This window comes from Brassica napus, chromosome A9, assembly GCF_020379485.1.
Source record: "Brassica napus cultivar Da-Ae chromosome A9, Da-Ae, whole genome shotgun sequence".
Lineage (NCBI taxonomy): Eukaryota > Viridiplantae > Streptophyta > Magnoliopsida > Brassicales > Brassicaceae > Brassica > Brassica napus.
Genome location: NC_063442.1, coordinates 1973753 through 2000961, shown reverse-complemented (window position 1 = coordinate 2000961; position 27209 = coordinate 1973753). Strand labels below are relative to the sequence as shown.

The following is a 27209-nucleotide window of genomic DNA, read 5'->3' as shown; positions in this document are numbered from 1 at the left end:
TGTCCTGTTTGGACCTCTGGTGCCTTTCTTTTCTTTTTCCCAAACCAGAGCATGGCAGGATGGGCATTCGAGGATCTCATTAGATGCTTGTTTATTACGCTGTGAGTTCTTCCCCATAGAACGGGCTGTGGAACCTAGGAAAACAGAAATTGCTCCGAGTCAGGAAATTTGATTGGAAGCCATTTTGTAGTGGCTGTGTGTTTTGAAAAAGCATATATTGAAAAGCAGAGGAGTAGAAAGCAGTCCCTTGGTGGGAAATCTCTTTTCTTACTTGTTTTTTTTCCGGATTGCCTTCTTTGATAGGAGAATGGCTCTCCGCATTTCCCTGGCTCCTCTTTGGGTATCTGCAGGTATTATTGTTGTTAGAATTATTATATTTGTGTTATGCGTGGTTTCTACTCTTGAGGCATGTTATGTTGTCTATGTAGGAATAGGGTTGGAACGGACCTTTATGTAAAAATGAAGCAATAAGAAATAAGATGGTGGGTTAAGGTCTCAAGACAATGGAGATACCACTACAAGGGACAAACATGCATGGTTGGTTAAAGTCTCAAGACAATGGAGATGCCACTACAAGGGACAAGCATGCATGGTGGGTTAAAGTCTCAAAACAATGGATTATTAGTTTATCATATCTCATCTAACATTTACCATACTTGTAATCACTATATATATGAGATGTTCTCATAAGCAAATAAAATCAAGTGAATAAGATTATCCTTCTTTACTCTCTCTCTCTCTTTCTCTCTCTCTTGTTCTTCACTATGTTCTTTAATTTCTAACATGGTATCAGAGCATCAAAGCTCTTGAACACCAAACTGCTTCCGCAAATCTATTCTATTCACCTTACTCTTTCACTTGTTTGGTTTACTTTCTTCAGAATCTCTTTCATTTTCTTTTACCCAGTAGCAAGCAAAGATGGAGCAACACCAGAGGATTCCAGTCACCCTGAAGGGTCCTAACTACATTACTTGGTCGAGATTGACCAGGACAGCTCTTGGAGGAAGAGGTCTATGGGAGCACATCACCACAAGTGAGGCCCCAAGACAAATCACCCAAGGAGAAGATGGCAAGGAGGTTGTATTGGTAGATGAAGGCAAATGGGGTCAGGAGGATCTCATGGTGCTGTCTATCTTGCAAGGCTCACTTGATACTCCTATCATGGAGTCTTACTCACACTGTGAGACTGCAAAGAAGCTATGGGATACCTTATACAAGGTATATGGCAACACTTCAAACCTCACCAGAATATTTGAGGTTAAGAGGGCAATCAACAACTTGCACCAAGAGGAGATGGACTTCACCAAACACCTTGGAAAGTACAGCCAGTTGTGGTCTGAACTTGAGATGTTGAGACCAAGTACCACTGATCCTAGTATACTAGAAGAGAGGCGTGAGCAAGACAAGGTCTTTGGATTGCTTCTCACACTCAACCCAAGCTTCAATGATGTACTTAAACACATATTGAGAGCTAAAGAGCTTCCAAGCTATGATGATGTGTGTGCTCAACTTTGGAAGGAGCTAGGCTCAGATGGTCTCTTTGGTGGAAAAGAGGAGCTGTCTATGGCAAACAAAGCTGAGAAGATGGAGAGTGCTTCAGGCAACAAAGCACACTTCAAATCAAGAAGAGGAGGAGACAAGTCTGTGACTTGTGAGCACTGCAAGAATCTAGGCCACTCCAAAACCAATTGTTGGATCCTCCATCCTCACCTCAGACCTGCTTCAACCAACAGATACAACCAGGCCAAAGCACATGAAGCAAGAGCTCATGAAACCACAATATCAGGCTCCATGCACATAGGAGAAGATGGAAGAGCTATGATCTCAACCACCCACACTGGTGGATCCACATCCCATGCCATGTCTCAGCCATCCCCTGATGATGCCTTCATCCGCAAGTCAGACATTGAAGCGCTTATCAAGGCTATCAATGCAAACTCTGGTAACATCAGTGTCAATGCTTTAAATTCTATTCACAGTGCTTCACATACTACTAGACCTTTGATCATTGATTCTGGAGCTTCTCATCATATGATTAGGGATGCTAGACTGATTAGTGATGTTAAACCTGCTCTAGGGAGTGTAGTGATTGCTAATGGTGATAGAATTCCAATTGAAGGAGTAGGAAACTTGAAACTGTTTGATAAGGAGTCTCAAGCTTTTTATATGCCTACTTTCACATCCAACTTATTATCTGTCAAGAGAGCAACCAATGATTTAAATTGTAATGTTATTTTCAGTCCTAATGATGTGTGCTTTCAGGATATTAAGACCAGGAAGATGCTGGGAAAGGGTGTGAGCAAGGGAGAGCTTTACTTGCTTGAAAACACCAAGCTTTCAGATTTATCTTGTGCTTTCAATTCTGCTTCTGTGTTAGCTAGTGATGTTTTATGGCATGCTAGATTAGGTCATCCTCATTCTCGTGCATTAGGATTGATGTTACCTAATCTATCTTTAAAGAATGGAAGTTGTGAGGCTTGTATTCTTGGTAAACATCAGAGATCTGTTTTCCTTAATTCTAAGACTATTTATGAAAATTGCTTTGATCTTGTGCACTCTGATGTTTGGACAGCACCTTGTGTGTCTAGGGAGAACCATAAATATTTTGTTACATTCATAGATGAAAAATCAAAATATACATGGATCACCTTGATTCAAACTAAAGATAGAGTTTTAGAAGCTTTTATTAACTTCCAAAACTATGTATCTAACCATTTCAATTCCAAGATCAAAATCTTTAGGTCTGATAATGGCGGGGAATACACAAGCACTGCTTTCAAACATCACTTAGCAAAACATGGCATAATCCATCAAACAAGTTGCCCATACACACCACAACAGAATGGAGTTGCTGAAAGGAAGAATCGCCACCTTATGGAGGTTGCAAGGAGCATGATGTTCCATACCAATGTTCCAAAGAGGTTCTGGGGAGATGCTGTGGTCTCAGCATGTTATTTGATCAACAGGATCCCCACCAAAGTCCTCCAAGATATCTCTCCTTTTCAGGTATTAAACAAAATAAAACCTCAAATTGATCACTTGCGTGTTTTTGGGTGTGTGTGCTATGTCTTGATACCAGGGGAACAGAGAAACAAGCTTGAAGCCAAGAGTGCCAAAGGCATGTTCATAGGATATACTCATGCGCAGAAGGGGTACAAGTGCTACATACCTGAATCAAGAAGAGTTATGGTCTCAAGGGATGTTAAGTTTGTGGAATCAAAGGGATACTATGATGAGAAGAATTGGGACAGTCTTCAGGATCTCCCACAAGGATCTTCAGATAGGGCAAACAACTTGAGAATCATTCTGGAAAACCTAGGCATCAGCCAGCCTCAAACAAGTGGCATACCGAGCACTTCACCTATACCTCCAGTTGTGGATGAAGCTGCATCAGTTGAAGAAGCAGTCCATCCTGATCATGAGGGGGGAAATCAACCTAATTTGCAAATCCATGAAGAAGCTATCATCCATCAGGAAGCTATCCATGAAGAAGCTATCCATGACGAAGCCATCCACGAGAAAGCTATCCAAGAAGAAGTTGTTAATGATCAAGATGGAATGCAACAAGAAGTTCAACCATTAAGGAGGAGTACAAGGGTGAAGAAACCATCTCAGTGGATGGACACCAAAGTATACTTCAACAACAATGCAGTAGCTCATCCTATCCAAGCAACATGTTCTTTTGCGAGACTATCTGAAGAGCATGTAGTCTTCATCAGCAACCTGGATCAAGAGTATGTACCAAAGACTTATGAAGAAGCCATGAAGCATGAAGAATGGAGAGATTCAGTTGGGGATGAAGTTGGTGCCATGATCAAGAATGATACTTGGTATGAAACTGAGCTCCCCAAAGGAAAGAAAGCTGTTACAAGCCGTCTACTCTTCACCATCAAGTACCTTGCCAATGGGAAACCAGAAAGAAAGAAAACAAGGCTAGTTGCAAGAGGATACACCCAAGTCTATGGAGAAGACTATCTCGATACATTTGCACCAGTAGCTAAACTCCACACCATAAGGATTCTACTCTCATTGGCAGTGAACTTGGAATGGGATTTATGGCAGATGGATGTCAAGAATGCTTTTCTTCAAGGAGAGCTGGAGGATGAGGTTTACATGAGGCCACCTCCGGGTATGGAAGACATGGTCAAGCCAGGGAATGTCCTAAGGTTGAAGAAAGCAATCTATGGATTAAAACAGTCACCAAGGGCTTGGTACCACAAACTGAGTACAACTCTCAATGGAAGAGGGTTTGTAAAATCAGAAGCTGATCATACACTCTTCACACTCACAAGCAAGCAAGGAATTTTGGTGATTCTTATTTATGTAGATGATATTATCATCACAGGAAGTGACAAGGAAGGTATTATCTCAACCAAAGTATTTCTTAAGTCTACTTTTGATATTAAAGATTTGGGTGAGCTAAAGTACTTTCTAGGGATAGAAATATGCCGCTCTAAAGAGGGGCTTTTCTTATCTCAAAGAAAGTACACACTTGATCTTTTGAATGAGGCAGGAAAGCTTGGAGCGAGAGTAGCCAAGACTCCACTAGAAGATGGGTATAAGGTGTTGCGTGAGGGGGAGATTGAAGATAAGCCTTATGCTGACGTTAAACACTATAGAAGAATGGTAGGAAAGCTGATATACCTCACCATCACCAGGCCTGATGTATGCTTTGCAGTTAACCAAGTAAGCCAGAATATGCAAGCTCCCAAGATACACCATTGGAACATGGTTGAAAGGATCCTAAGATACCTAAGAGAGGCGCCAGGGCAAGGAGTGTGGATGGGATGCAACAAAAATACAGAGATAGTTGGGTATTGTGATGCTGATTGGGCAGGAGACAGAGTGGATAGGAGATCCACTACCGGTTATTGTACATTCATTGGAGGCAATCTTGTCACTTGGAAGAGCAAGAAACAGAAGATAGTGTCATGCTCAAGTGCTGAAGCTGAATATAGGGCAATGAGGAAGCTCACTAGTGAGTTGATTTGGATCAGAAACCTACTTCAAGACTTTGGTATAGAGACATCAACTCCAATCACCATGCATTGTGATAATCAAGCGGCAATACACATAGCCTCCAACAATGTGTTCCATGAGAGGACTAAACACATTGAGGTGGATTGTCATAAAGTTAGGCAAGCAGTGGAACAAAGGATCATCTTACCCTGCTATACAAGAAGTGAGGATCAACTAGCTGATATCTTCACCAAGGCTGCAAGCACCAAGGTTTGCGAGTTCATACATTCCAAGTTAGGACTCGTAGATTTTTCATCACACTGATCCTCTTAGTCATGAAGTGTTCTACTCTTTTTCCTTGGCTTGGTTTTTATCCCATGAGGTTTTTCCAAGCTAAAGGTTTTAATGAGGGAATGCTTCATGGTTTCCAAGCTTGACCAGTTCCTATGGTCAAGCTTGAGGGGGAGTGTAAAAATGAAGCAATAAGAAACAAGATGGTGGGTTAAGGTCTCAAGACAATGGAGATACCACTACAAGGGACAAACATGCATGGTTGGTTAAAGTCTCAAGACAATGGAGATGCCACTACAAGGGACAAGCATGCATGGTGGGTTAAAGTCTCAAAACAATGGATTATTAGTTTATCATATCTCATCTAACATTTACCATACTTGTAATCACTATATATATAAGATGTTCTCATAAGCAAATAAAATCAAGTGAATAAGATTATCCTTCTTTACTCTCTCTCTCTCTTTCTCTCTCTCTTGTTCTTCACTATGTTCTTTAATTTCTAACACTTTACGGTTTCGAATTTCGTTTGTCGAGCCAATGGTCATTGGAGCCGTGGCTGAAGCTAGTGAAGTGTTTCCTCTCTGCCGTTTGTTCCATTCAGTAGAGGTTTCCTCGGGTGTTTTTCTTTTACGCATGTTTAGCTGTTTTCGTTGTGCTGTAGAAAAATAGAAGCTGTTTTGTTCTCCAGATGTGTACTGGAGTTATGATTCAGTTTTTTTTTTCATTGGGTGTGATCAAGAAATGATATTTGTGGGGGGGGGTGGGGGGTGAGAGGACGTCTTTTAATTTTCTCCTTCCATTTTGTAACGTTAACAGGAGATTAATTAATATAAGATTGTATGGATACCGTATACGTTGAATTATAAAGAGTAAAGAAATTCCAGTTACTACTCAACTTAATAGTGGTCGTAGATGAGTTTTGGATCACTGATGGGACATAGATTTATGGTTTCTCTAGTAAGGACCTTAGTTTACTTAAGTTGAGTTCGGCTCACTAAGGTTCGAAGTTCGTTTTCAGTCATTTTAAAAGTTGGACCGAGCGTGTGATCTTGTTTACTGTTAAAGAATGTAACCGGCGCCATATAATTGACTGCCTACCAATTTTGGTGGTGTTTGCTCTGTTTTATATTGGTAAAGATATTTTTTGTTTGGCAATTTAAATTGCATCCTTTTTAACTGAATTAAAATTACCACAAAGCGTGAAGCAAACATCTGAGTCTGAGCTCGTGAAAATAGGGAAATCTATTCGTTACACAGAAAGAAGCAATGATAAGCCTACCAAGGAAAATAAAAACTGGAAAAATATGATGTATCGACTTGAACTCTTATTGCGCAGACTCAACGTAACTCATTAAGAACCTTAAAGAACTTCGACCGTTGGTTGGAGACCCATCATCAAATTGACAAACTCATTGAGGAAATAGTGATGGAAGCAAGCGGAACAGGCCGTTTTAAGCTCGGGTGGGTGGCAATTGGGGCCTGGCGTCATCTTCGCAACTGATTGATGGTACACCTTCTTCATTTGAAGGTCAATACCGTTCAAGGATGATCTAACGTTGCCCCAAATACACTCAACTGTGGCGAGACCATGTTCATTTGTGAGCTTTGTCAAAGCTTTCTTTCCCTTATCAGCTATTCCCAAGCTCATCAATAGGACAGCATAGATGAAACGTCCTTCTTTGTGGCCCCTCCTTGCAGCTACACGCAGATGGTGCAAATCAATGAATATATTTTTTCCCTCAAAGTATTCAAGTATACCTTGCACGTAATGGGCGTCAACGTTGTTTCTCCTTAAGCAACTTTCCATGAGGCTCTTGTAGTTGTTAGCCTCACGTGGCCTCTGAACCAACGCCTGGAGATCAAGATCTTTGGCTACAAAGTAGTTATCAAAACTGATGTTGAGTTTCTTGCATGTGAGGATGGTGTTGACGTAATCAACCGATGAGGTTGCACCAACTTTGGAAACAATGAGAGAAAGCATGTCGTATGGCATTTTTTGGAGGGTTAGGACAGTGGGGTTTGTTGGAGCCATGTTTGGTGGTCGCAGGTGTGAGTTTTTTTTATTTCCTCAACGATGATGATTGTGCCATTGAATATTTATAGGAAGAGATGTGGAGCTGTGTCTTTTTGTTTTACCATTTCTAACTTTACCTTAACCGGTGGATGAGCAATTATATGGTAATCTTTAAATGTTTGCAATTATGTTTCTATTATTATTCAGTTACAAAGATTTAAATATTTATTATGACTTATAAAAAAACTCTTCATGGCTTTTGTTGTATGTGAATGTAGGTTTTTAAATTATTAGCAGTATGTTGACTTGAAAGTATAATATGTAACATAAATCTATATTTCAAGGAGTTAGCCAATCAGTTTTGGATGGAAAATTATTAATTTTAAAGTTAGTATTTATAATTTATATGTAACGGTAAATATTATGAGCAATTACTTGACGCTTTGAATCCGAGAACAATTTAGTAATATCATGGTAGGTGTCCAGATTCTGTGCAGTCTTTTCATTTGTCCGCATTGAAGTTTTTATTACAAGTATTGAGTCTAATATTTAACATAAGAACCTCCAAATATCTGTTCAGTATGATTTTTAAATTTAATAATTCTATTCGAAGGCATATGAGTGAAAATATAAATTACGCTGGACTAAAGGTTTTGAAATTTGACAATATGATATTCGAGTGTTGGATATTTATTTGAAAGAAAAAACTATAATATTAGGGAACGTGTTCGTCAAGCAAGCATCTGACTTCCTATAGTTTGGAAATGTTGTGTAGACCTTTTTTAACAGATCGTAGTGTTTACTTTACATGCATAAGTTATGAAGTGAATTAAACCCGTCAAAGATTCATTAATATTCCAAAACAAAAGTAAAACATCAGAGGAGATGTAGACGATAAAGGAAAAAACCCAAAGTGCATAATGAAAAACATAGACGATAAAGGAAAAAAACCCAAAGTGCATAATGAAAAACATAGATATTAGAAGTTTTTTTTTAAACGATAGATAAGACTTGTGACGGGCCGATAAGAATAGGGAATCCCAATTACTCACGGGCACGCTTGCGGTTCTTCTCAGCGTCTGCATTCTCTCCAATCTTGTCTTCCAAAACAGACGGCCCCGAAGACGAAGCTGCCGATCCTAAGTCACCTCCACGGTTTGGAAGAATGTTTCCACTGTGTTCCTGAGGTAAATTTACGTTAAGTTTTTAAAATAGTGCTTTCAGTTAAAATATTGACATGTAAATTAGACAACCTTGATATGGTCCACCATTGTGCTCTCTTCAGTAATGGTGGAGACAGTGAAGGTACGGTGGTTTGGAGTGAAATTGAAAGGTGTGACACGGATTTGGAACACAAACTCCTTCCCTGTTAGCTCTTCAAGACAACTTGGGAGATAGTCCTCTCCACCGCTTGAATTCTGCAGCATGCGAGCAGTAACCGAAAGTTATAGTACCCTTAATGAAATGGCAACACAAATTTAAATGTTTCTGGGAGGAAAGAGAGTACCTCATCCAGGGCAAGAACAGCAGCTTCATGTTTGGTAAGTTTGGTCATCTCCTTATCAAAGATAACAAAGGTGGCGCTATCTTTGCCATCATCAACAGCAAGCTCAACACGGAACCTTAAATTGATTAATGGAATTGTCGGTCAATATCCACACGAAACTGCTTTAATAAATGGTGAAGAGTAGACAAAGTTACCTGACAACACCCGTCACGTCAGGAGTTTCACATCGGCTGCAGATCAGGGAGTCTCACGTTTCTCCATTTTTTTGTGGCAACCCGTGCAAGACACAAAGGACCACCCATTCTCCTGGATCACACTAACAATCTGGGTCTTGCAGAGAAAATCTGCTTCTTGGGTCTGCCCAGACATAATATTTTAGTAACTGGCAACTATAAAAAGTAGCTAATCTATATTGGAGTAAACAAAATTGGATGACAACCTGTTCATTGGAGTTGGAGATGAAGGAGTTGAGATCACCTATTGAGACAAGCTCCTTCTTCTTGATTCCTTGGTGAGTTTCAACACAAGTATAAGCCTGAGCTGTTGTACCTCCAACACTGCGTATAGCATGTCATTACGATTAAAAAAACAGTTAAACTAAGTGATTAGTTTAGTATGATGTTGTTACCTGCTGACAAACTTTGTTATCTCAGGGATGTTGGTGTCAAAGAAGAACTTAGTTCCTTGTGTGGAGTTCAAATACATATTCCCTGATCAGGAAAAAAAACACTTGTGAGCTAAAACTGCTAATAAGGACTTCTTGTATAAAATTATATGTGGACCGTTACCTCCAAACAGTTTAGGATTAACTGTGGTCACCAACATTACGGAGTGCGATTTGTCTTCTTTTTTCAAAAAGCCCCTAAATGTTGATGCAGCCTCATCCCACAAAGACAAGTAGACAGATACATTCCTGCCGTGGAAACAATTAGAATACAGTTTCAACTAATCATAAAATCAAAACCAAACCGTGAAAGAATGAACTTTAAGCAGTATGTTGGGTCATGCTAAACGCTGAAAACTAATTCCAAAACATTTTAATTAGCGAGGAACATGCAACACAACGTTGTTTCAACTAATCATAGGAGCAAAACCAAACCGTGAACAAATGAACTTTAAGCAGTAGGTTGGAGTCATGTTACACCCTAAAAACTAATTTCACAACAGTTTAAATATCAACCAACATGCAACACAACGTTCAATAATTAAACAAAGTTTGGAAGGAAGTCAAGCATAACGTACCGTTCGATTAAGAAGCGGACCACCACCCTGCTCGTGGCTGCATTGTTCTTGAGGTCGGATCCCTGCACGTACTGTATTTCACCCACGACATCTGCGATTAGGAAACTACTTAAGCGATGGAGTACAATGATAGAATTAAAGTTGCAATGAAAAAGAAACGCACCTGGAAGCTCAAGGTTGGTGTTTGCAAGCACTTGAAGGTGATTGTAATGCCTCACCATGAACTTGTCGAACTTGATCACAGGAGCATCCGTTTGGACCTCAACAATACGCGTTGAAGCAATGAAACGGATCAAGAACTGATGTTCTGTGATCTTGTACATGTGAGCCACACGCGCAACTTCAAAACGGTCCAATCTGACAATAGAACCGGTTTTCAAATCGTTCCGGTAGTGGCTGGCTCGGTTAGCGGGTATGAACCCGTGAATAACAGAGTCCTGCAAGAAATTAAAATAAGACCATTAGTAGCCGATAAAATAAATCTCATAGACAAAACTAAAAAAACATGAAGAACCGTTTTCATATCAGAACAAAGGGGAAGATCTGTTATAGCTTAAGACTAAAAACAAAAGAAATAGGTTAGAAATAATTCTCACCAATTCATCGAGGAGGAGAATCGTTATGCCCATAAACTCTCCATTCTTGTTGATGTTACGGGAATCCCAAAAGCAGATGAGGCGAGCAACAACGGACTGAGCGGCTCTTCCGAGGCGAAGAGATTCGAACATGGAGTAGGCGATTGGAGCTGCTGATGAGGCCATTTTCGGAATAGAGTTTAGAGACTCAATGATCGCAAAAAGTGGAGAAGAAACGTTTGAGGAAAATGATAGCTTACCTCGAGCAACTCTATATAAAGGAGAAATCAGAAAGCGTTAGATGAAGAGAATGCGTTTCGTCCTCAGAGGACGCGCTTAGCAGAGCCATTAAGGACAGGTTACAGAGACTAGACGCCGGAAGTGGAGGACGCGCTTAGCAGAGCCATTAAGGACAGGTTACAGAGATTAGACGCCGGAAGTGGAATCGTCCCAGACTTTCGGCTCAAAGAAGTCGACGGCTAGGTTTTTTTCTTAAATCAATCGACGCCTCCCCTAATGCGTTAATCTAGACGAACCCCACCCAATATCTATGGGCCAAATACCAATTAAGCCCAACACTCTTTAAGGCTTCGACCAACACACGGTTTTGGGAAAAAAAAACAACACTCTTTAAGCCTTTCAAACACACGGTTTTATTTTAAAAGAAAACATAAATAGAGGTGGGACCCACACAGTTGACACGTGGACATGCTTAGGAGAGAGCAAAAAGTGATTTATTATAATATAGATTAATGCCACGCCAATGTTAGGTTTTTTGTAATTTTAGAGATTAATTTAAAAAAATTGCATTTTTTAAATGTTAGTGCGACTCTCTTATAAAAAAAAACGTATATAAAATCACAAAAGATATAAGAAAATAAAAATAAAACCAAGTTTCTGATATTTAAATCACCAGTAATCTCCACAAGAACACACCCCATTTTTGAAATGGTGAAACCTCTTGGCATCCCTAACCACAAACTCTCTATCAACAATCTTCGAAATCAACTTGATCACATCATGACAATCACTACAAACCCTCAGATTCTTAACCACACTCACCGTCGCGCCAGGAACCGTGCTCATGATCCCAAACGCAACGGCTAGCTTCTCGCTGTGAACCCTCAGCGTCATCTCCTTCTCTTCCTCATCAACATCATGACACACCGACGCCGTGTTCGACACGTAACCCGCTTCCAACAGCTTCACGTTCAACTCCTCTAAAAACTCGTAAATCTCCTCGCGCTTAGGATGCTCCTCGTCTCCAATCAAGAACACATGAACCTCACCGTTCAACTCAAGTAAACTAAACCCCGGCGGTTTCACCAATCCACGCTTCTTCATCACCGTCCTCACCCTCTCAACGTCTTTCCAACGCCCCGCATCGGCGTAGATATGCGAAAGCAACATGTAGTAACCACAGTTCGAACTATCCAATTCAAACAAACGCGCCACTGATATCTCAGCAAGCTCCACGTTCTTGTGAATCCTACACGCCGCGAGAAGCGAGCTCCATATAACAGAGTCCGGCTTCATCTTCATCGTTAGTACCAAATCATAAGCCTTCTGAAGATACCCTGCACGACCTAAAAGATCAACCATACAACCGTAATGTTCCAACCCCGGCTCCACCCCAAACCTCCCCTTCATCGAGTTAAACCAACGCCAGCCTTCAACGTGAAGACCCGCGTGACTACAAGCAGCTAATACAGAGACAAACGTAATGTAGTTCGGTCGAACTCCCGAACTAATCATAACAGGGAACAGCTCTAACGCCTTAACCGCGTGGCCGTGCATTCCGTATCCAGCAATCATGGCCGTCCACGTCCTCACATTCTTCTTCCTCATCCGATCAAACACCTTCCTCGCCGCCTCAACTCTTCCGCATTTGCAGTACATATCGATTATCGAAGTCCCGACTACCACATCATCCTGGAGACCCATCCTAACTACCTGATCATGCACGCACTTCCCTACACGCAAAGCACCCGAATGCGAAACAGCTAAGAGCACAGTAGACAACGTAATGGAGTTAAAGGTGGTCACATCTTTATCATTCATCAGTATCCGGAACACATCAAAAGCCTCACTAGACATCCCGTTCTGAGCATACACACTCATAATCGAATTATACGAAACAGAGTCTTTACCCACAATCTCATCAAAGATCTTTCTGGCCACAGCCACGCCTCCTTCTCGGCCTTTAGCATAAGCATCCAAGAGAGTGTTGCCAACGCTCACTCCTCTCTCAAACCCTCTCTTTACCACAAATCCGTGGATTGACTCCGTTAATCCCTTAGCCGCCACACGAGAACAAGCAGAGATGACAGAAACCACACCCTTAGAATCCACGTCTTCATGATCTCTACCATCGAGTAACAACTCCTTGAATAGAGAAACGGCGTCAAAGGCGTTACCGTTAAGGTCATACCCGCGAATCATCGACGTCCAGCAAACGATATTTCTCACAGGCATTTCGTCGAACACCTTGCGTGCGTCTTCGACTTCGCCGCAGGTCGAGTACATGACGATCAGAGCGGAAGAGACGAAGACGTCGGAGTGGTAGCCGAAGACGAAGGCTTGCTGGTGGGTCTGCTTGCCGGAGAAGAGGTCGAGGAGAGAGGAGCACGCTTTGATGGCGCAGGGGAAAGTAGAGCGGTTAGGGTGGAGGGAGAGTTTTCGCATTGAGGAAAAGGCGCGAAGAGCTTCGGAAGAGTCGTTGCTGCGAGCGAGGTCGGCGATGACGGAGTTCCATGAGAAGACATCGGTCTTGTCGACGTATCTGTTGAAGAGAGTTGTTAAGTTTTGTCTGTCTGTTTGTCTCTCCGTGTGGAGAAGACGAGAGGCGGACGAGAAGAGAGTCTTTTTACTCGGAACCTTCATTCATTCTTTTTTTTTTCTCGAATCAATATTTGCCTAATTATACATTATTTTTCTACTGTTCTTTCATTAATTAGATCAAATTTATAAGAGGGATGTTAATTGGTAGGTCTTGTTCAGTTCACAATTGTCCTGTAAACCGACTAGACATTATTATTATTTTTTAAACTTAAGTTAATTATAGTATTAATATTATATAGACGAGACTGGTCGTTTAATAAGACCTATATGTTTAACGGTATTCATTCCACTATGTTCAAGATTTTATGTAAATATTCTTTTCTATTAATTGTGCATAATTCTCTTTATTCGAAACTCAAATCTCTTTAGTCTAGGAGCTAGGAACAATAATAAATTTTTAATCAAACCATTGGGTTAAAATGATTTTCACACTTAAACATTTGTTTTTAAGCTCCAAACTACAGCCCAAAGAATTTGTTTTACCAATGGTTCTGTTATCAATTTAAAATGTAGTCATGGTTGGTAAGTACTAAATACTCTTAAGACATAAAAGCATAACATGTTAACCGTCATTTTAACTTGTTCTCACGTACTAGTTACTAACTTCAACCAGCTAGCCGTACTTTCACCGGAGCATGTATTGAAGGTTGTAAGGACTGACATCTATGAGCAAATCTTTAGAGCATTAATTAGAGCTTTCTAAATTTCAGGACTCTGATTCAACTTGATACTCTAAAAAACAAGGTATGAGTCCATTCATTTCAAACATTCACTTTTCCAAATTCAAATAAAATTCCTTTTGCAAAAAAGTAATTTGCTTAAAATGCAGTATAATAATATCAGTTACTTAAGTGCATGGAGGACACGCGTTGCATGGATTCTTAGCTTACGTCATTTTAGTTGATTCTTATGAACATCATTATAGTTCAGTTGCAAACTCTCTCTATATAAATAGAGACACAGTGACAAAGAGGGAGATAAGCAAAGAACTCACGAGAACTCTGGGGTAAGTAAATTAAAAGTTTAGCTTTTTTTTTGCTCAGTTTGAGGCTTTTGAATCTATCGTTCTCTCTCTCTCTAAAGAATCCATCTTTATACAGATTTTGCTTCTTTTCTAACTAGCCCACCTCATGGATTCCTCGTGATTCCACTTTAACCTCTCTAAAAGTTTCAAACTTTTTTCTTCGTCTTTTGTGCAAAAGGCAACTTTACGATGGCCCTCGACGGAAACGGCGGTGCTGTATGGTTAAACAGCAGCGGAGAGGAGGAAGCTTCGTGGGGTGGGAATCAAGAACACGTTGGAGCTTCTTCTCTTTCTCATTTCAAGGCGCCTATGCTTGAAAGTGATTGGTTCAGTAACCAACAACAACAACATCCACAAGATCTCCACGTGTTACAGAACCAGCAAGAAGACTTCAGATTCCTCGGCGATTTTCTTATCAATCCCAACGACAATCTTCTTCTTGATTCCTCTTCCTCTCAACTTTTTACCCTCGACACATCTCAGCCTTCCTTCTTACCTTCTAACAACAAGTCTTGTCTCCTCAGCGCTCCTTCCGACACAAACCCTGTCGACAATGCCTTCGAGTTGGGTTCTGATTCTGGTTTCCTCGGCCAGGCGTTTGGTTCGTTGACACAAGGCTTCACTCCTTTGGAGTTACAAGGCTTCACCAGTCCTGCGAAAGTTCTGAAGCCTTTAGAGGTGTTAGCATCATCCTCTGGTGGACAGCCTACTCTGTTCCAGAAACGTGCAGCCATGCGTCAGAGCTCTGAAACCAAGTTTGGGAACTCAGAGACGAAGCTGAGCGATGACGGAGAGATTGAGAGTGTTCAGAGCAGAGGAGGTAAAGGTAAGAAGAAAGGACTGCCTGCTAAGAATCTGATGGCTGAGAGGAGAAGAAGGAAGAAGCTTAACGATAGGCTCTACATGCTTAGATCAATCGTCCCCAAGATCAGCAAAGTAAAGAGATCACTTCTCTCTTTATCTCCTTAACAGCTTTACTCTTTGTCTTTGTTGTGTTGTTTCTGATAAGCTTTGGTTTGTAGATGGATCGAGCATCAATACTTGGAGATGCAATCGATTACCTCAAGGAACTTTTACAAAGGATCAATGATCTTCACAACGAACTTGAGTCAACTCCAACTCCACCTGGATCTTTGCCTCAAACTCCGCAGAGTCTTTCTTGCCATGTCAAGGAAGAGCTGTGTCCTTCATCGTTGCCAAGCTCTAAAGGCCAACAAGCAAGAGTAAGGCTTAGACTTTGTTTTTTTCTTATGGTTGAGTTTTAGACATTTATTTACTCTTTTGTTTTTTTTTTTTTAATCCACAGGTTGAGGTTAGAGTAAGGGAAGGAAGAGCAGTGAACATTCACATGTTCTGTGGTCGTAGACCTGGTCTTTTGCTAGCTACCATGAAGGCCTTGGATAATCTTGGATTGGATGTTCAGCAAGCTGTGATCAGCTGTTTCAACGGGTTTGCCTTGGATGTGTTCCGCGCTGAGGTGAGATTAATAACTTCATCATCTACTTTCAGTTTAAACATTTTGGGACTATGACATTTTTTTCTTTTTGTGTACCAGAAATGCCAAGAAGGACATGAGATATTGCCTGATCAAATCAAAGCAGTGCTTTTAGATACAGCATCTGATGAAGTAGAGTGCTAGAAGAAACTAAGCCTTTAAATATGCAATTTTCTTTACTTTCTTTCATCAAGTATGCAATTGTACATGAGACATGTTTAAATTAACCTTTTTGAACTGGGGGGGGGGGGTTGTTCGATATATTATATTTCAGCCTTTATTAGCAATGTTAACCTCATTATGTTTCATCTCCTCAGTCCAACGTCCATGTGGTTTTAGTCAAGCCAGCTAAGGAAGAGGCAGAATAAAGAACATGCCCCACCATGTTGTTTTAATCAGATTTTTCTCATTAGAAGTCTACCAAGATTCATCCGCATATGATAACCAAACTAAAAATAAATAAATAAAATTGAAATTAATCTCCAACATCAATGTTTCTCAATCCATAATTCACCTCTTACATCCTTAATCGCTGACGTAAATACTCTTCATAACCGAAGATACCAAGATCCCGAGCAAACCAAAGCAGTGCTTATAGATGAAAGCTTTGACCTATTCTACCATTTGATTCTCATTATCTTTAATTATTATCGTGTGTTTTAAGTTATTACCGTTTGATTAACATTGGGGACTTGGGGTCTGATTCACAAACTCATTCTTGATTAAGTTACATTAATGAGTGGTTACAGAGATACAACAAACACATATTCACATCAGATTAAAAACTTTTCTAGTAAACATCTTTTTGATAGTCAGGTTCGCAGAACTCTCCTCCAAGATCATCACAAGCCTCTGCGGGGAAAACTCTGTTTCCAAGTCCAAAACACACAATCAGAAGCTGAGAATCTAAGGTAAGTAAAGGAAAGGTGTTAAAAGACGTGATCATTACGTTTTGGGGTTGTTATACTCTAGGTATTCTCGGTCTACGGGCTCTGAAGCCACGGGAGGTGAGACGGGCTTTGTTTCAAGCTTGACTTCAGGGTAAATGTCAGCAGAACAGGCGTAACCGCTGATTACTTCACACGCTTCAGCTGGGAAAACACTTGAGGATAGAGAGAGATGTTATTCGAGTCAGTTGATAACAAAGAAGGGAAGTGAAGGACTTACGAAAGGGGAGAGTCGTTGTAGTCTACGGTGAGTGGATCAGAGGTTGAAGGAGATGATGAGTTTGGTCTGAATCTGAGAGAAGAGAGTCTTGAGGGTTTGGTGGTGGAGATGGTCTGAGGAGGGAGAAGAGTGAGCTTTGGAGAAGAAAGTGGAAGAACGGTTGGTTTGATGCACAAAGCTCCCTGCATTTTTATGCCTGTAAGAGGATTGGTTTAGTGATTTTGGATATTTGGTTGTGTTTTTGGACAAGTTCATATGCTATACTTATAGCCAGAGCAGATCAGATACATTTTGTATATTGGTTGCCAAAAAAAGAAAAAAAAAATAGTAAATGTAATTATACTGACTCAATAATTGATAATCCAACGGTCAGAAATCACTGATCCAAACTTTATTTAAAAGAAAAATTGAACAAAAAGTAGAGATAATTTTTAAAAGGATAAGGATAACATGTGAGAATGAAAATCGCCCTCTTGGGAGAGATATTTTATCACAATCTTTTTTGTATCTTTCTGTGTTCTCTGAGTCAGCAAACGATGTAAACTATGAAAGACACATTCATTATCAGTCACATGGATTCACAAAGCCAAAGTTCGAGTTTTACTTGCGCACCACAACACTCAGCTTATTATACATAACAATTCCACCAGTAGATGCGTACACTGGTTGTCGACAGAAGCACTCGGCATGGTTTCTTCCTTCTCATGCCAGGCTCTTTGATGGTTACTGGTGTGCTTGGTGTTCTTGATGTTACACTAGCGAATGATGTTATGTTTATGTTTCTTGCACCTGTAAACATGTTTTAGAGGTCTCATCAGTGAATCTTAAAATAAATCTGTAGCGCTAAAATATAGGTTACAAGTGGTTGCCTTTGTAACTTCACTGCTACTGCTGCTTTGATGTTACACTAGCAAATGATGTTAATTATGTTTCTTGCAGTTTTATGCTGCCCGTCAATGGTGCAAAGTTCTGCCGCTGCAGCTTTGATTTTATGTTTTCGATCCTACAAAAAACACATTCTCATTATTGGTTAACCAGGTAGAAGTTGTATGCATCGTTGTCCTGTAGGTCTTTGCTATCATTTTGGTGCAACACGTACGGGCCTTTTACTCCCATTGTTTGAGGAAGATGACTGTGCGTCTTGGTCTACTAGAGAGCGACCATTATCACAACTCTTTTCCAAACTGGACTGAGATTCCTCATCTGACTTGCCAACTGAAGAATCATTGTTGATTTATCTTCATCGTTGGTGCTTGATTAGTGATTACCAACTAGAGAAACACCAGGAGGTGAGAATGATGGAATCTGATTTAAACTTGATTTGCTACAATGTAAGGAGAGCCCAAAGTACACCCAAGTCCAAAGTACCTAAAAGTGTAAGAAGGATAGCCCAAAGTAACTAAACATGTAAAGCACTCATTTAAACACAAGGCCCCAATCATGTGCTTGGTTGGCTTGTATTGAGGACCGGCACTGGTTCTCGCACTGTATGATTGACTATAGATTGGGCCTTGTTGATCTAGTTGATAAAGGAAAAAAAAGTATGTCAAAGACTATTTATGCACCTTATTTTTATGAGTTGGTAGTTACTTGGATATGTCCCTGTTATAATCGAATGTCAAGATTTGAGGACTAATTTTTTTTTATCTAATATTTGATATGATATTTCAAGTGTTTTTCTAATGCAATATTCAGTTTTCAATATAAGAGATTACTAACACATCTTCAGACTATTTGGTGTATTTATTTTCGACCAAATCTTATTTTGAATGTCTTTTACACTCCCTTATCAAAAGTGTAAATAATACATGCGAGTGGTATCAATCAACAGTAATGTTTTTTGTTTCTTCGTGAGGTCAATATCTAGAAGATAGATAAACGAGACCCACCATCCACAAAAAGTCTTTATCATTATATCTTTCCTCCCGACACAAAATCAGACCCATACATGATTTTCGATCTGTTCAAAGACTGTCTATAGTTCTGTGTGCCCACAAAGGTTTTTAGCAAAACTAGGGACAGTGATTACTAAAAAACAGAGCTCTGAGTCAAATTTTGCAATAAGTCAAGAGACATGAAAACTGAGTTGCATGACAAAATTTCACTACCAATTTGGAATTGGAATCTTTTGACAATTTGGTTGTTGTTGTCTCTTTGGCTATAAACGGCTATAACGCATATAGGTAGGTTGAATGAAAGCTAAGGTCAAGTTAATTTCCATAAATTGCTACTTTATAGGAAAAGTAACTCTGAGTGTTTGGGTCCAAACATAATAAGTAGTAGTAGCCTAGGGTTCTTGAAACAGGAGAGTTATCATCTTCTGCTAGTTCAACTGTTAACCAATGGGATTCTTTTGATAAAGACCAGTTTGGTTAGTTATAAACTATAACATTTTATGAAGAAAGTAAACTCTAATTTTGCTGGTCCAAACTTGATATTTAATGATATAGCGAGTGTCTATTTTTGTTTATGGCAACAATAACAAAAAGAATCACACACCATTCCACTCTTTGCTTCCTCCATATCATCAATAAATAATGTTTTTACAAAGTTACATTTTCTGCACTCACTGTCAAAAATAATCTGCTGAAAGTAACCACCAATGGAAGTAAAATAGGGGAAAAAACAAACGAATAATAAGAATAGTTCAGCTGTTGTTTGTACACTTAACACAAAACAGCTGATCAATCTTCATCCTCTTAAGATCTCTGATTAGTTTTTGTCTCAGAGAATCAGAGATCTTATATATAAATAAATATAGATGCAAAGATGATTCCAATTTTTTCATCAGTTTGATGATTTAAAAAGCTGACTTCCAAGAGTAACCGTTGGAGTACCTTCACCCATTACTGTTGTTAAGCTCACTTCCTTATCCAATATTCTCTCCAATTCTGCCACAACATAACTCATTGCTGGTCTCTTCTCGCTTGAAACATTAAGACACCTCAGTGTCAGTGTAATAACCTCCTCCACTCCTTCTGCTGTGTATGTACCACCTAGTCTCTCATCTACCATCATGGGTATATCCTTGTAATCCCTTATGTTTTGCATCTGCACAATCAGTAAGATCACTCCAAGTGCATACAAGTCAGATTCAAGATACACTTTCATTATCCAACATTTTGTGATAGTGATTACATACCCATTCTACTAGAGTTTGTGTTGAGCTTGAAGGGGATGGTTCTGATGCTTCTCTTCCACTTACTAACTCCAAGAGGAACACCCCAAAAGCATAGACATCACTCTTCTCTGAAAATCTTCTGAACTCTTGAACCCTGAAACATTGGAAAGTCTGAGAAACTTGGATACAAAATGTGATCCAAAAAGGTAAAAGAGTTAGATTACTCTGGTGAGAGGAAGATCTGGTCTGCAGCATCAAGAGACGATGTACCAACAACAACATCATCTCTTCCCAAGAAGTTACGGACTCCAGCATCCGCAACTCTGGCAATGAAATTCTCATCCACAAGAACATTAGCTGTTTTGAAGTCCTTGTGTATCAACCTGGGACTCAGTGAGTGAAGATGTGCCAAGCCTAAATATACAAAAAGGGATCAAGACACAAGAACTCATTTTGATTCTATGAGAAAGGCAATTTACCTTTAGCTGCTCCTATAGATATGGCAAGCCTATTCCTGAACTCTAGTCTATTTCCAGATACTTTATCACCAGCACCTAATCAAAGAAAAGATCCAAATGATGATTACATTGTCTACTAAACACACATTATCAAATTGAATAGTTACCAAAAAGGACAGAGAGTTACCGTACAGGTGACTGGAAACACTTCCGTTAGGAACATACTCGTAGACAAGAAACTGCGTGTTGTTTTCTTGGGAATAACCCAAAAGAGTAACAAGATTACGATGATTAATAGACGATAGATAACGAACCTGGAACCCAAAAAAATACCTTGTAAGCTTCTTCAAAACACTTTGTTCTAAGTTCATAACCAAACGCTGACCTCGTTAACAAACTCTTGTGTTGGCAAGCCTGGACGTTTCTTGATGGCCACAAGAACACCATCTTGAAGCAAACCTTTGTAAACCTCGCCGAATTTGCCTATACCAATAAGGCTTTTGTTGGTGAAACTCTTGGTGGCTTGAGCAAGTTCCTCCACCTTAAACCTTCTTGCTTCTCTCATTGACAAGTCCATTGCAACACTTCTTCCTTCTGAAAACATCATCCAAAAAAGTCAAGAGAGAGAGAGAGAGATTGGTTTTGTATGTGATTAATGTACCTTGAGTTGATGGATCAGAAGAGCCTGACTCAGAAGTTCTTGATGCATTTTTGCGACGAATGATGCAAAACCATAGGAGAAAAACCAAGAGAGCAGACAATGCAAGAGCTCCAACAGCACCTCCAATGGCTGCTGTAAGAGGAACGGCTGACATTTGTATACAAAATAGCTTCTCAGCGATGCTCCAAACTTTTACTACCATGCGATAAACCTGTACCAGAAAAAAGATTTTAAAAAAGATAATCCAAGGTTTGTGATACATCTTTTGAATCAATCCAACATGCAGTAAAAAGAATCTTGAAAAATATTGACAGATCTTTACTTCATCGGAGATTACATATCACAAGAATCTGCAGAAGATTTGGTGTGAAAATGTTAAAAAGGGAGAGTTCGAGAAGAAAAGGAGCTTTGAAACATCAAATCTATCTCCGCGGCAGTTTCTAGAACTCGAACGTGAAGAGAAGATAATGAAAACAAGTCTTGTGTCGGAACTCAGACAATGCCGACAGAAAGTGACATCGCGCAGACAACAACTCTCTCTCTCTCTCTTAAGAATGAACCAACAACAAATTTACTACTGTTTTTATTTTTAATAACTTTCTAATTGACATTAACAGAGTTTTTTACTCTTCTCCAACAAGTCAACAACCAGAATAAAATGAGCCCTTGAATGAAACAAGGAAGAAGGATGTAAAACATTATCAAGATTACCTTGGAGTACTACAAAATGATTCTACAAAGTTTATATATATTTTGTTTTTTTACTTTTTCTTTCTACTCTTGAGCTCAGGTACAAAGTTTATATTCTCAAAAACAGAATAAGATTTTACTAAATTATGATATTACAATCAATTATTAAAGGAATTCTAATACGAATATTTTAACACAATAATGTCCATAATCAAGGTGACTGTTATATGATTGGTATCAAGTCCTTATAACTCTTGATTATGTCTCCATTACTAACAAACTAGGTAGAGAGGGTGAAAGTGTACAGATCATATCTTGCCAAGTGTGACTCAAAACTTGGAGTCAAACCCAAAACAATACCCCAACTTGGGTCAAAGGCAAAAGTAACCTAAAAGGCTATTGAAATTACAACTATCCCTTTGTGACCAAACAAGAAAACGGAATTTTTTTTACGTTTCTACCCCTCGCAAGTCGTCTGTTTAGACGACTTGAAAATAAGTCGTCCAGACGACTTAACTGAAAGTCGTCTGGACAGTTAGTCTTAAACATAATTTAAAAATTTTGTAAAAAATATTTTGATAAGTGAAAAATGGGAATTATGTAATTAACATATGTCTTAGGAGGTATAAATTAAGATATAACAAATTTCAATTGTTTTCAGCATAGATGAGTGAAAGTAGTGAGTCATGATATTCTTAAGTTTATGTTTCATCAACATATGTTGTAGTATTGTATGTGTTCTTAGGGTTAGATTTTGGAAAGCATTAAAACCGTTTTTGAAAATTTTTAAAATTACTTATGCGTGTTCATTTCTGTGTATAGTAAACACTATTTAAGTATAATTTGATTTTATAACGTGGTTAGTTAGTTAATCTAGTCATTTTAGTTTAGGGGTTCATTTTAGGGTCTAGGACGACTTAATATTTTGTCGTCTGAAAACAGACGACTAAATATTAAGTCGTCTGTTGTACATTATCAGCCAGAATAAGTCGTCTAAACCGGACCAAACCTTAAAGTTTACCAATGTACTTTTAAAGCTAACCGGATTATTTACCCAATATATAAGGTGATTTTTATTTTTTTTGTTTCATTTTTCGCGAAATTCAGAAACCCTAACAGTTCTCTCTCAAAGGCGATTTCGAATTCCCACGATTTCCGAACAAACCATCGTTCTCAACGTCGGCTATCTATCTCACCGTTGTCGCCGCAGCTTCTTCTAACCCTAGCGCCGCCGATTCCTCTAAACCCTAGCGCCGCCGATTCCTCTAAACCCTAGCGCCGCCGCTTCCACTATTTCCGAACAAACCGTCGCCCTCGCCACCGTGGTCACCAACGTTCTCACCGCCGCTTCCTCTAAACACTAGCGCCGCCGCTTCTTCTAAACCCTAGCGCCGCCGCTTCTTCTCTGTAAACCTTAGCGCCGTTTCTCTGTAAACCCTAACGCCGCTAAGTCATCAATCTCGAGGAAAAGATGAACATAAAACGTTGTCTCTATCAATTTACTCATTCTCACCGTTTCACGTTTATTTTTTCAGATCTATAACCGCAATGACGAGTACTCCAACTCCTTCTGCGACTGGAAGACTTGTAAGTAATTTAAGTCGTCTGGAAAGTCTTCCAACTGGACGACTTAGTAGATGACTTAAATATAAGTCGTCCATTTGGAAGACTTTCCAGACGACTTAATTATAAGTCGTCTACTAAGTCGTCTGGACTTATATTGTTGTCTTTGATTATTTTGCAGACAAAAAGGATGGATATTCCAGAACTCCCCCGTAGGTTATACACATCAGGGGAAGAGCCAGAAGCCCACAATAGCATTTCGTATCATACGGATAACAGCAAGTTGCATACTGCTCTTAGGAAAGCTCTTACTGATGACGAATTTGAAGAGCTCAAGGAGTCGAGTTTGGGAGTTTTCATCAAGTTCAAGGAGCAGGGATTTGGTTGGGCTTCAAGGCTGGTTCACTACATGCTCAGTTTCAAGCTGGACATTAAGAAGAAGTATGAGATGTGGTCTCTCGTTGGTCCAGAACCTTTGAGGTTTTCACTGTTAGAGTTTGAAAACCTCACTGGTCTAAACTGCGAGTACATCGAGGACCTTGAGACACCAAAATGTGACGTTACCCCAGAGATGGTTTCTTTCTGGGGGATGCTGGGAGTTCATCTGGAAGCTGGGCCAACTACTGATCAGATAATAGCAGCACTGAAGAGATGCGGGGATTGGTCCAGGGAAGATCGCAAGCGGCTCGCGTACCTCTCCATCTTCACTGGATTCATTGAAGGGAGAAAGTTTTCAACCGCTACACGATCTACTCTGGCAAGGCTAGTGATGGATTTAGAACGGTTTGAGAATTATCCATGGGGGAGAGTCGCGTTTAAGGTGCTGATGGACTCTTTGTGGAACAAAGAAATTGCTGGCTGTTACACCGTGGATGGGTTTATACAAGTTCTTCAGGTCTGGACGTACACAGCTATGCCGGAATTGGGTGCTAGTATTGGTGGTCCCAGAGCAGACAGTCCGTCTCCACCGATACTGGCTTACGAGGGCAGCAGAGGCCGCAGATCAATGAAAGCTGCTATCTTGAGTCAGGTATTTACTTCAATCCAAAAGACTGCGCAGACGACTTATTATAAGTCGTCTGGAAGGTCGTCCAGCTGGACGACTTATCGGACGACTTATAATAAGTCGTCTGGAAAGTCTTCCCAGCTGGACGACTTATCGGACGACTTAATTAAGTCGTCTGGAAAGTCTTCCATCTGGACGACTTATTAGACGACTTATTATAAGTCGTCTGGAAGGTCTTCCAGCTGGACGACTTAGTAGACGACTTATAATTAAGTCGTCTATTTAGTATTTTTTTTCAAATATCTAACTCGATTCTTCTATTTACTGCAGACCCGCGTGATCAACTTTGTTGAGAAGGACATTAGTGAAATGTGGCCAAAATGGGACTCTGAGGTTGAGGACCTGCCCGCGGAGAACATCATTAAAGTCATGTATGAGCGGAGACCGTGGAAGTGGACCATGGATTGCTGGGAAGTCACTGGTACTAAGGTCAATACAAAACCTAAGGTTGTGACTCCATCGAAGAAGGCCAAAGAGATGGTTGTGTTGGAGGAGGAGGAGGAGGAGGAGGAAGACAATCCAAGACCTCGGAAGAAAGCTCGTAAAGAGGCTCCTAAAGTGGCTAGTGAAGAGGCTAGAGAAGAGGCTAGAGGGGTGACCAGAGAGGAGTTGGAAATTATGTTCAAGGGCGTAGCTGACTGCATGAAAAAAGGGTTTAATAAGTGCATGAGGGAGTTTAGGAAGTTGTCCGATAGATTGGAAGCTGTGGAGAAGAAGGTTGGTGTCACCAATCAGGCTACCCCTCCACCTCTAACCAATCAGGCTACCCCTCAAGATAAACAGCCTACCCCTCTTGCCAAAGAAACCGGGGGTAGAAACAAACAGGCTACCCCTCATGCCAATGAAACCGTGGTTAGTAACCAGCCTCCTCCTCATCAAACCAAACAGCAGCCTCCTCCTCCTCAAAAGAAACAGCAGCAGCCTCCTCCTCCTCAAAAGAAACAGCCTCCTCCTCAAAAGAAACAGCCTCCTCAAATCAAAGAGGTTAGTATCAAATCCAGGGTTAACTAGTTGTCCAGACGACTGTAAAAGTTGTCTGGACGACTAGTTGACCCTGGACGACTTAAACGTAAGTTGTCTGGACGACTAGTTGACCACGGAAGACTTAATTTTAAGTCGTCCAGGGTCAACTAGTCGTCCAGACAACTTTTATTTAAGTCGTCCAGAGTTAACTTGTGTGCAACTTTTATTGCAGAGATGGTTGCTGGAGGATACAGCAACCGAGGCGAACTCGGTAAATAAGATCTTGCCGGAGGATAAAGCTTCTACCGAGCCAAGCGATCCAGTTTCAGAACCGAGCCTGGTTGTATTGGACAAGCGTGCAAAGAGTAAACGAGCGAAGAAACCTGCTCTCACTGTGAGATCTCCTTATACGGCAGAGAAAAAAAAAGATAAAGTGGCAGCCTATAATCCATTTCCGCCAGTAAACAAAGATAAGTTGAAGGAACTCGCTGATTGGTTGAAAACTGATCCGTAAGTGATTGCTTTACCCATAATAGCTTGATTTAGTCGTCCAAAACTGATTGCTTTTTTGTTTGCAGTCATTATTTAACTAAGACCGAGGACAAACCACGTACATCACCAACAAGGTGGTACCACTTCCTCCGGACAGCCAGAGGATGGCTGGAAGACTGCGTAAGTCTTCTGCACACGATTTAAGTCGTCTACAAAGTCGTCCAAGTAGACTACTTTCCAGACGACTTAAAGATAAATCGTCTGGAAAGTCGTCTACTTGGACGACCACGTAGACGACTTATATTTAAGTCGTCTGGTAACTTCTAACTTGTTATATTTAATATGCAGCATATAGATGCTTGGATTAATGTGCTAAGGCAGAGGTATCAGGAGAACCCACAAGCTTTCAGGAGCGAGCGAATGTGCTTCCTGGATCACAACTTTTCCCAGTCTTGGAGAGAGCAGTATCAGCTCTTCAAAACATCGGAACCTGATCACAAAGGTTTAGGAAGAGTTCTACCTGGTGGGGCGTCGAATTTTTATGACGGATCAATACCTTCATTTTGCCAATCAAACAAGAAGTGGGGGGAGGACATTGATGATATCTATGCGCCAGTGAACTTGGACGACAAGCATTGGGTTGCTATTTGGATATCGATCCCTAAGAGGCACATAGTCGTCTGGGACAGCATACCTTCATCTAGTGTACCAGACGCATGGGATGCGATAATGGAGCCTTTTCTCCAGATGGTCCCTTATCTGCTTGTTGAGTGCGCAGCCACCGACGAAATACGGGTCAAATACGGGTTGGAGCCATACACATATGAGAGACCGCTGAAAGGTGTACCCACGGCCAACAATGGTGATTGTGGCGTGTACGCTGTAAAGTACATTGAATGTCATGCTCTTGGCGTCTCCTTTGACCCTAAAGACTTTGCTAGGTGCAACGCGAAGAAAATGAGGGATAATATGGCGGTGGATATATGGAAGGAGCTTGTTGATCAGCATCTGAAAGAAAATGTGGATGGTGATAAGTTCGTGGGCATGTATGATTAGCATTTGAACATGATTTTTTAA

General features: G+C 40.3%; 6 protein-coding genes across 8 annotated transcripts; 1 reads left to right on the top strand and 5 right to left on the bottom strand.

Moving 5' to 3' along the window:
* Positions 1-6613: 6613 nt before the first annotated feature.
* On the bottom strand, positions 6614-7246 carry LOC125577970 (F-box protein At2g35280-like). The gene has a single exon (XM_048740194.1). The coding sequence runs from the start codon at positions 7244-7246 to the stop codon at positions 6614-6616; it is 633 nt and encodes a 210-aa protein (XP_048596151.1).
* An 830-nt stretch (positions 7247-8076) lies between these two features.
* Positions 8077-11074, bottom strand: LOC125577681. Its single transcript, XM_048739286.1, has 11 exons — positions 10852-11074; positions 10613-10761; positions 10180-10453; positions 10017-10107; positions 9563-9687; positions 9403-9484; positions 9214-9331; positions 8969-9131; positions 8775-8889; positions 8521-8685; positions 8077-8449 (listed from the first exon to the last, which is right to left on the bottom strand). The coding sequence occupies exons 2-8, from the start codon at positions 10742-10744 to the stop codon at positions 9012-9014; spliced, it is 942 nt and encodes a 313-aa protein (XP_048595243.1). The 5' UTR covers positions 10745-10761; positions 10852-11074; the 3' UTR covers positions 8077-8449; positions 8521-8685; positions 8775-8889; positions 8969-9011.
* A 335-nt stretch (positions 11075-11409) lies between these two features.
* Positions 11410-13495, bottom strand: LOC106415070 (pentatricopeptide repeat-containing protein At3g26782, mitochondrial-like). The gene has a single exon (XM_048739285.1). It carries the CDS (start codon positions 13472-13474, stop codon positions 11501-11503), a length of 1974 nt encoding a protein of 657 aa, XP_048595242.1. The 5' UTR covers positions 13475-13495; the 3' UTR covers positions 11410-11500.
* An 832-nt stretch (positions 13496-14327) lies between these two features.
* Positions 14328-17051, top strand: LOC106415071 (transcription factor ICE1-like). Of its 2 annotated transcripts, XM_013855686.3 has the most exons (5): positions 14328-14438; positions 14635-15392; positions 15479-15679; positions 15763-15933; positions 16012-17051. In XM_013855686.3, the coding sequence occupies exons 2-5, from the start codon at positions 14646-14648 to the stop codon at positions 16093-16095; spliced, it is 1203 nt and encodes a 400-aa protein (XP_013711140.2). In that variant the 5' UTR covers positions 14328-14438; positions 14635-14645; the 3' UTR covers positions 16096-17051. The 2 variants fall into 2 exon arrangements, with proteins under 2 accessions (XP_013711140.2, XP_048595240.1); XM_048739283.1 differs by lacking the exon at positions 14328-14438 and having other exon boundaries at positions 14458-15392.
* LOC106360370 (light-regulated protein 1, chloroplastic) lies at positions 16652-17362 on the bottom strand. The gene is made up of 3 exons (XM_013799956.3): positions 17119-17362; positions 16901-17053; positions 16652-16817 (listed from the first exon to the last, which is right to left on the bottom strand). Exons 1-3 carry the CDS (start codon positions 17304-17306, stop codon positions 16742-16744), a joined length of 417 nt encoding a protein of 138 aa, XP_013655410.2. The 5' UTR covers positions 17307-17362; the 3' UTR covers positions 16652-16741.
* LOC106359436 (putative serine/threonine-protein kinase) lies at positions 17212-21918 on the bottom strand. 2 transcript variants are annotated; one of them, XM_013799144.3, is made up of 8 exons: positions 21681-21918; positions 21359-21569; positions 21083-21291; positions 20885-21011; positions 20719-20793; positions 20464-20653; positions 20261-20393; positions 17212-20169 (listed from the first exon to the last, which is right to left on the bottom strand). In XM_013799144.3, the coding sequence occupies exons 2-8, from the start codon at positions 21558-21560 to the stop codon at positions 19906-19908; spliced, it is 1200 nt and encodes a 399-aa protein (XP_013654598.2). In that variant the 5' UTR covers positions 21561-21569; positions 21681-21918; the 3' UTR covers positions 17212-19905. The 2 variants fall into 2 exon arrangements, with proteins under 2 accessions (XP_013654598.2, XP_048595241.1); XM_048739284.1 differs by having other exon boundaries at positions 21083-21288.
* Positions 21919-27209: the final 5291 nt, after the last annotated feature.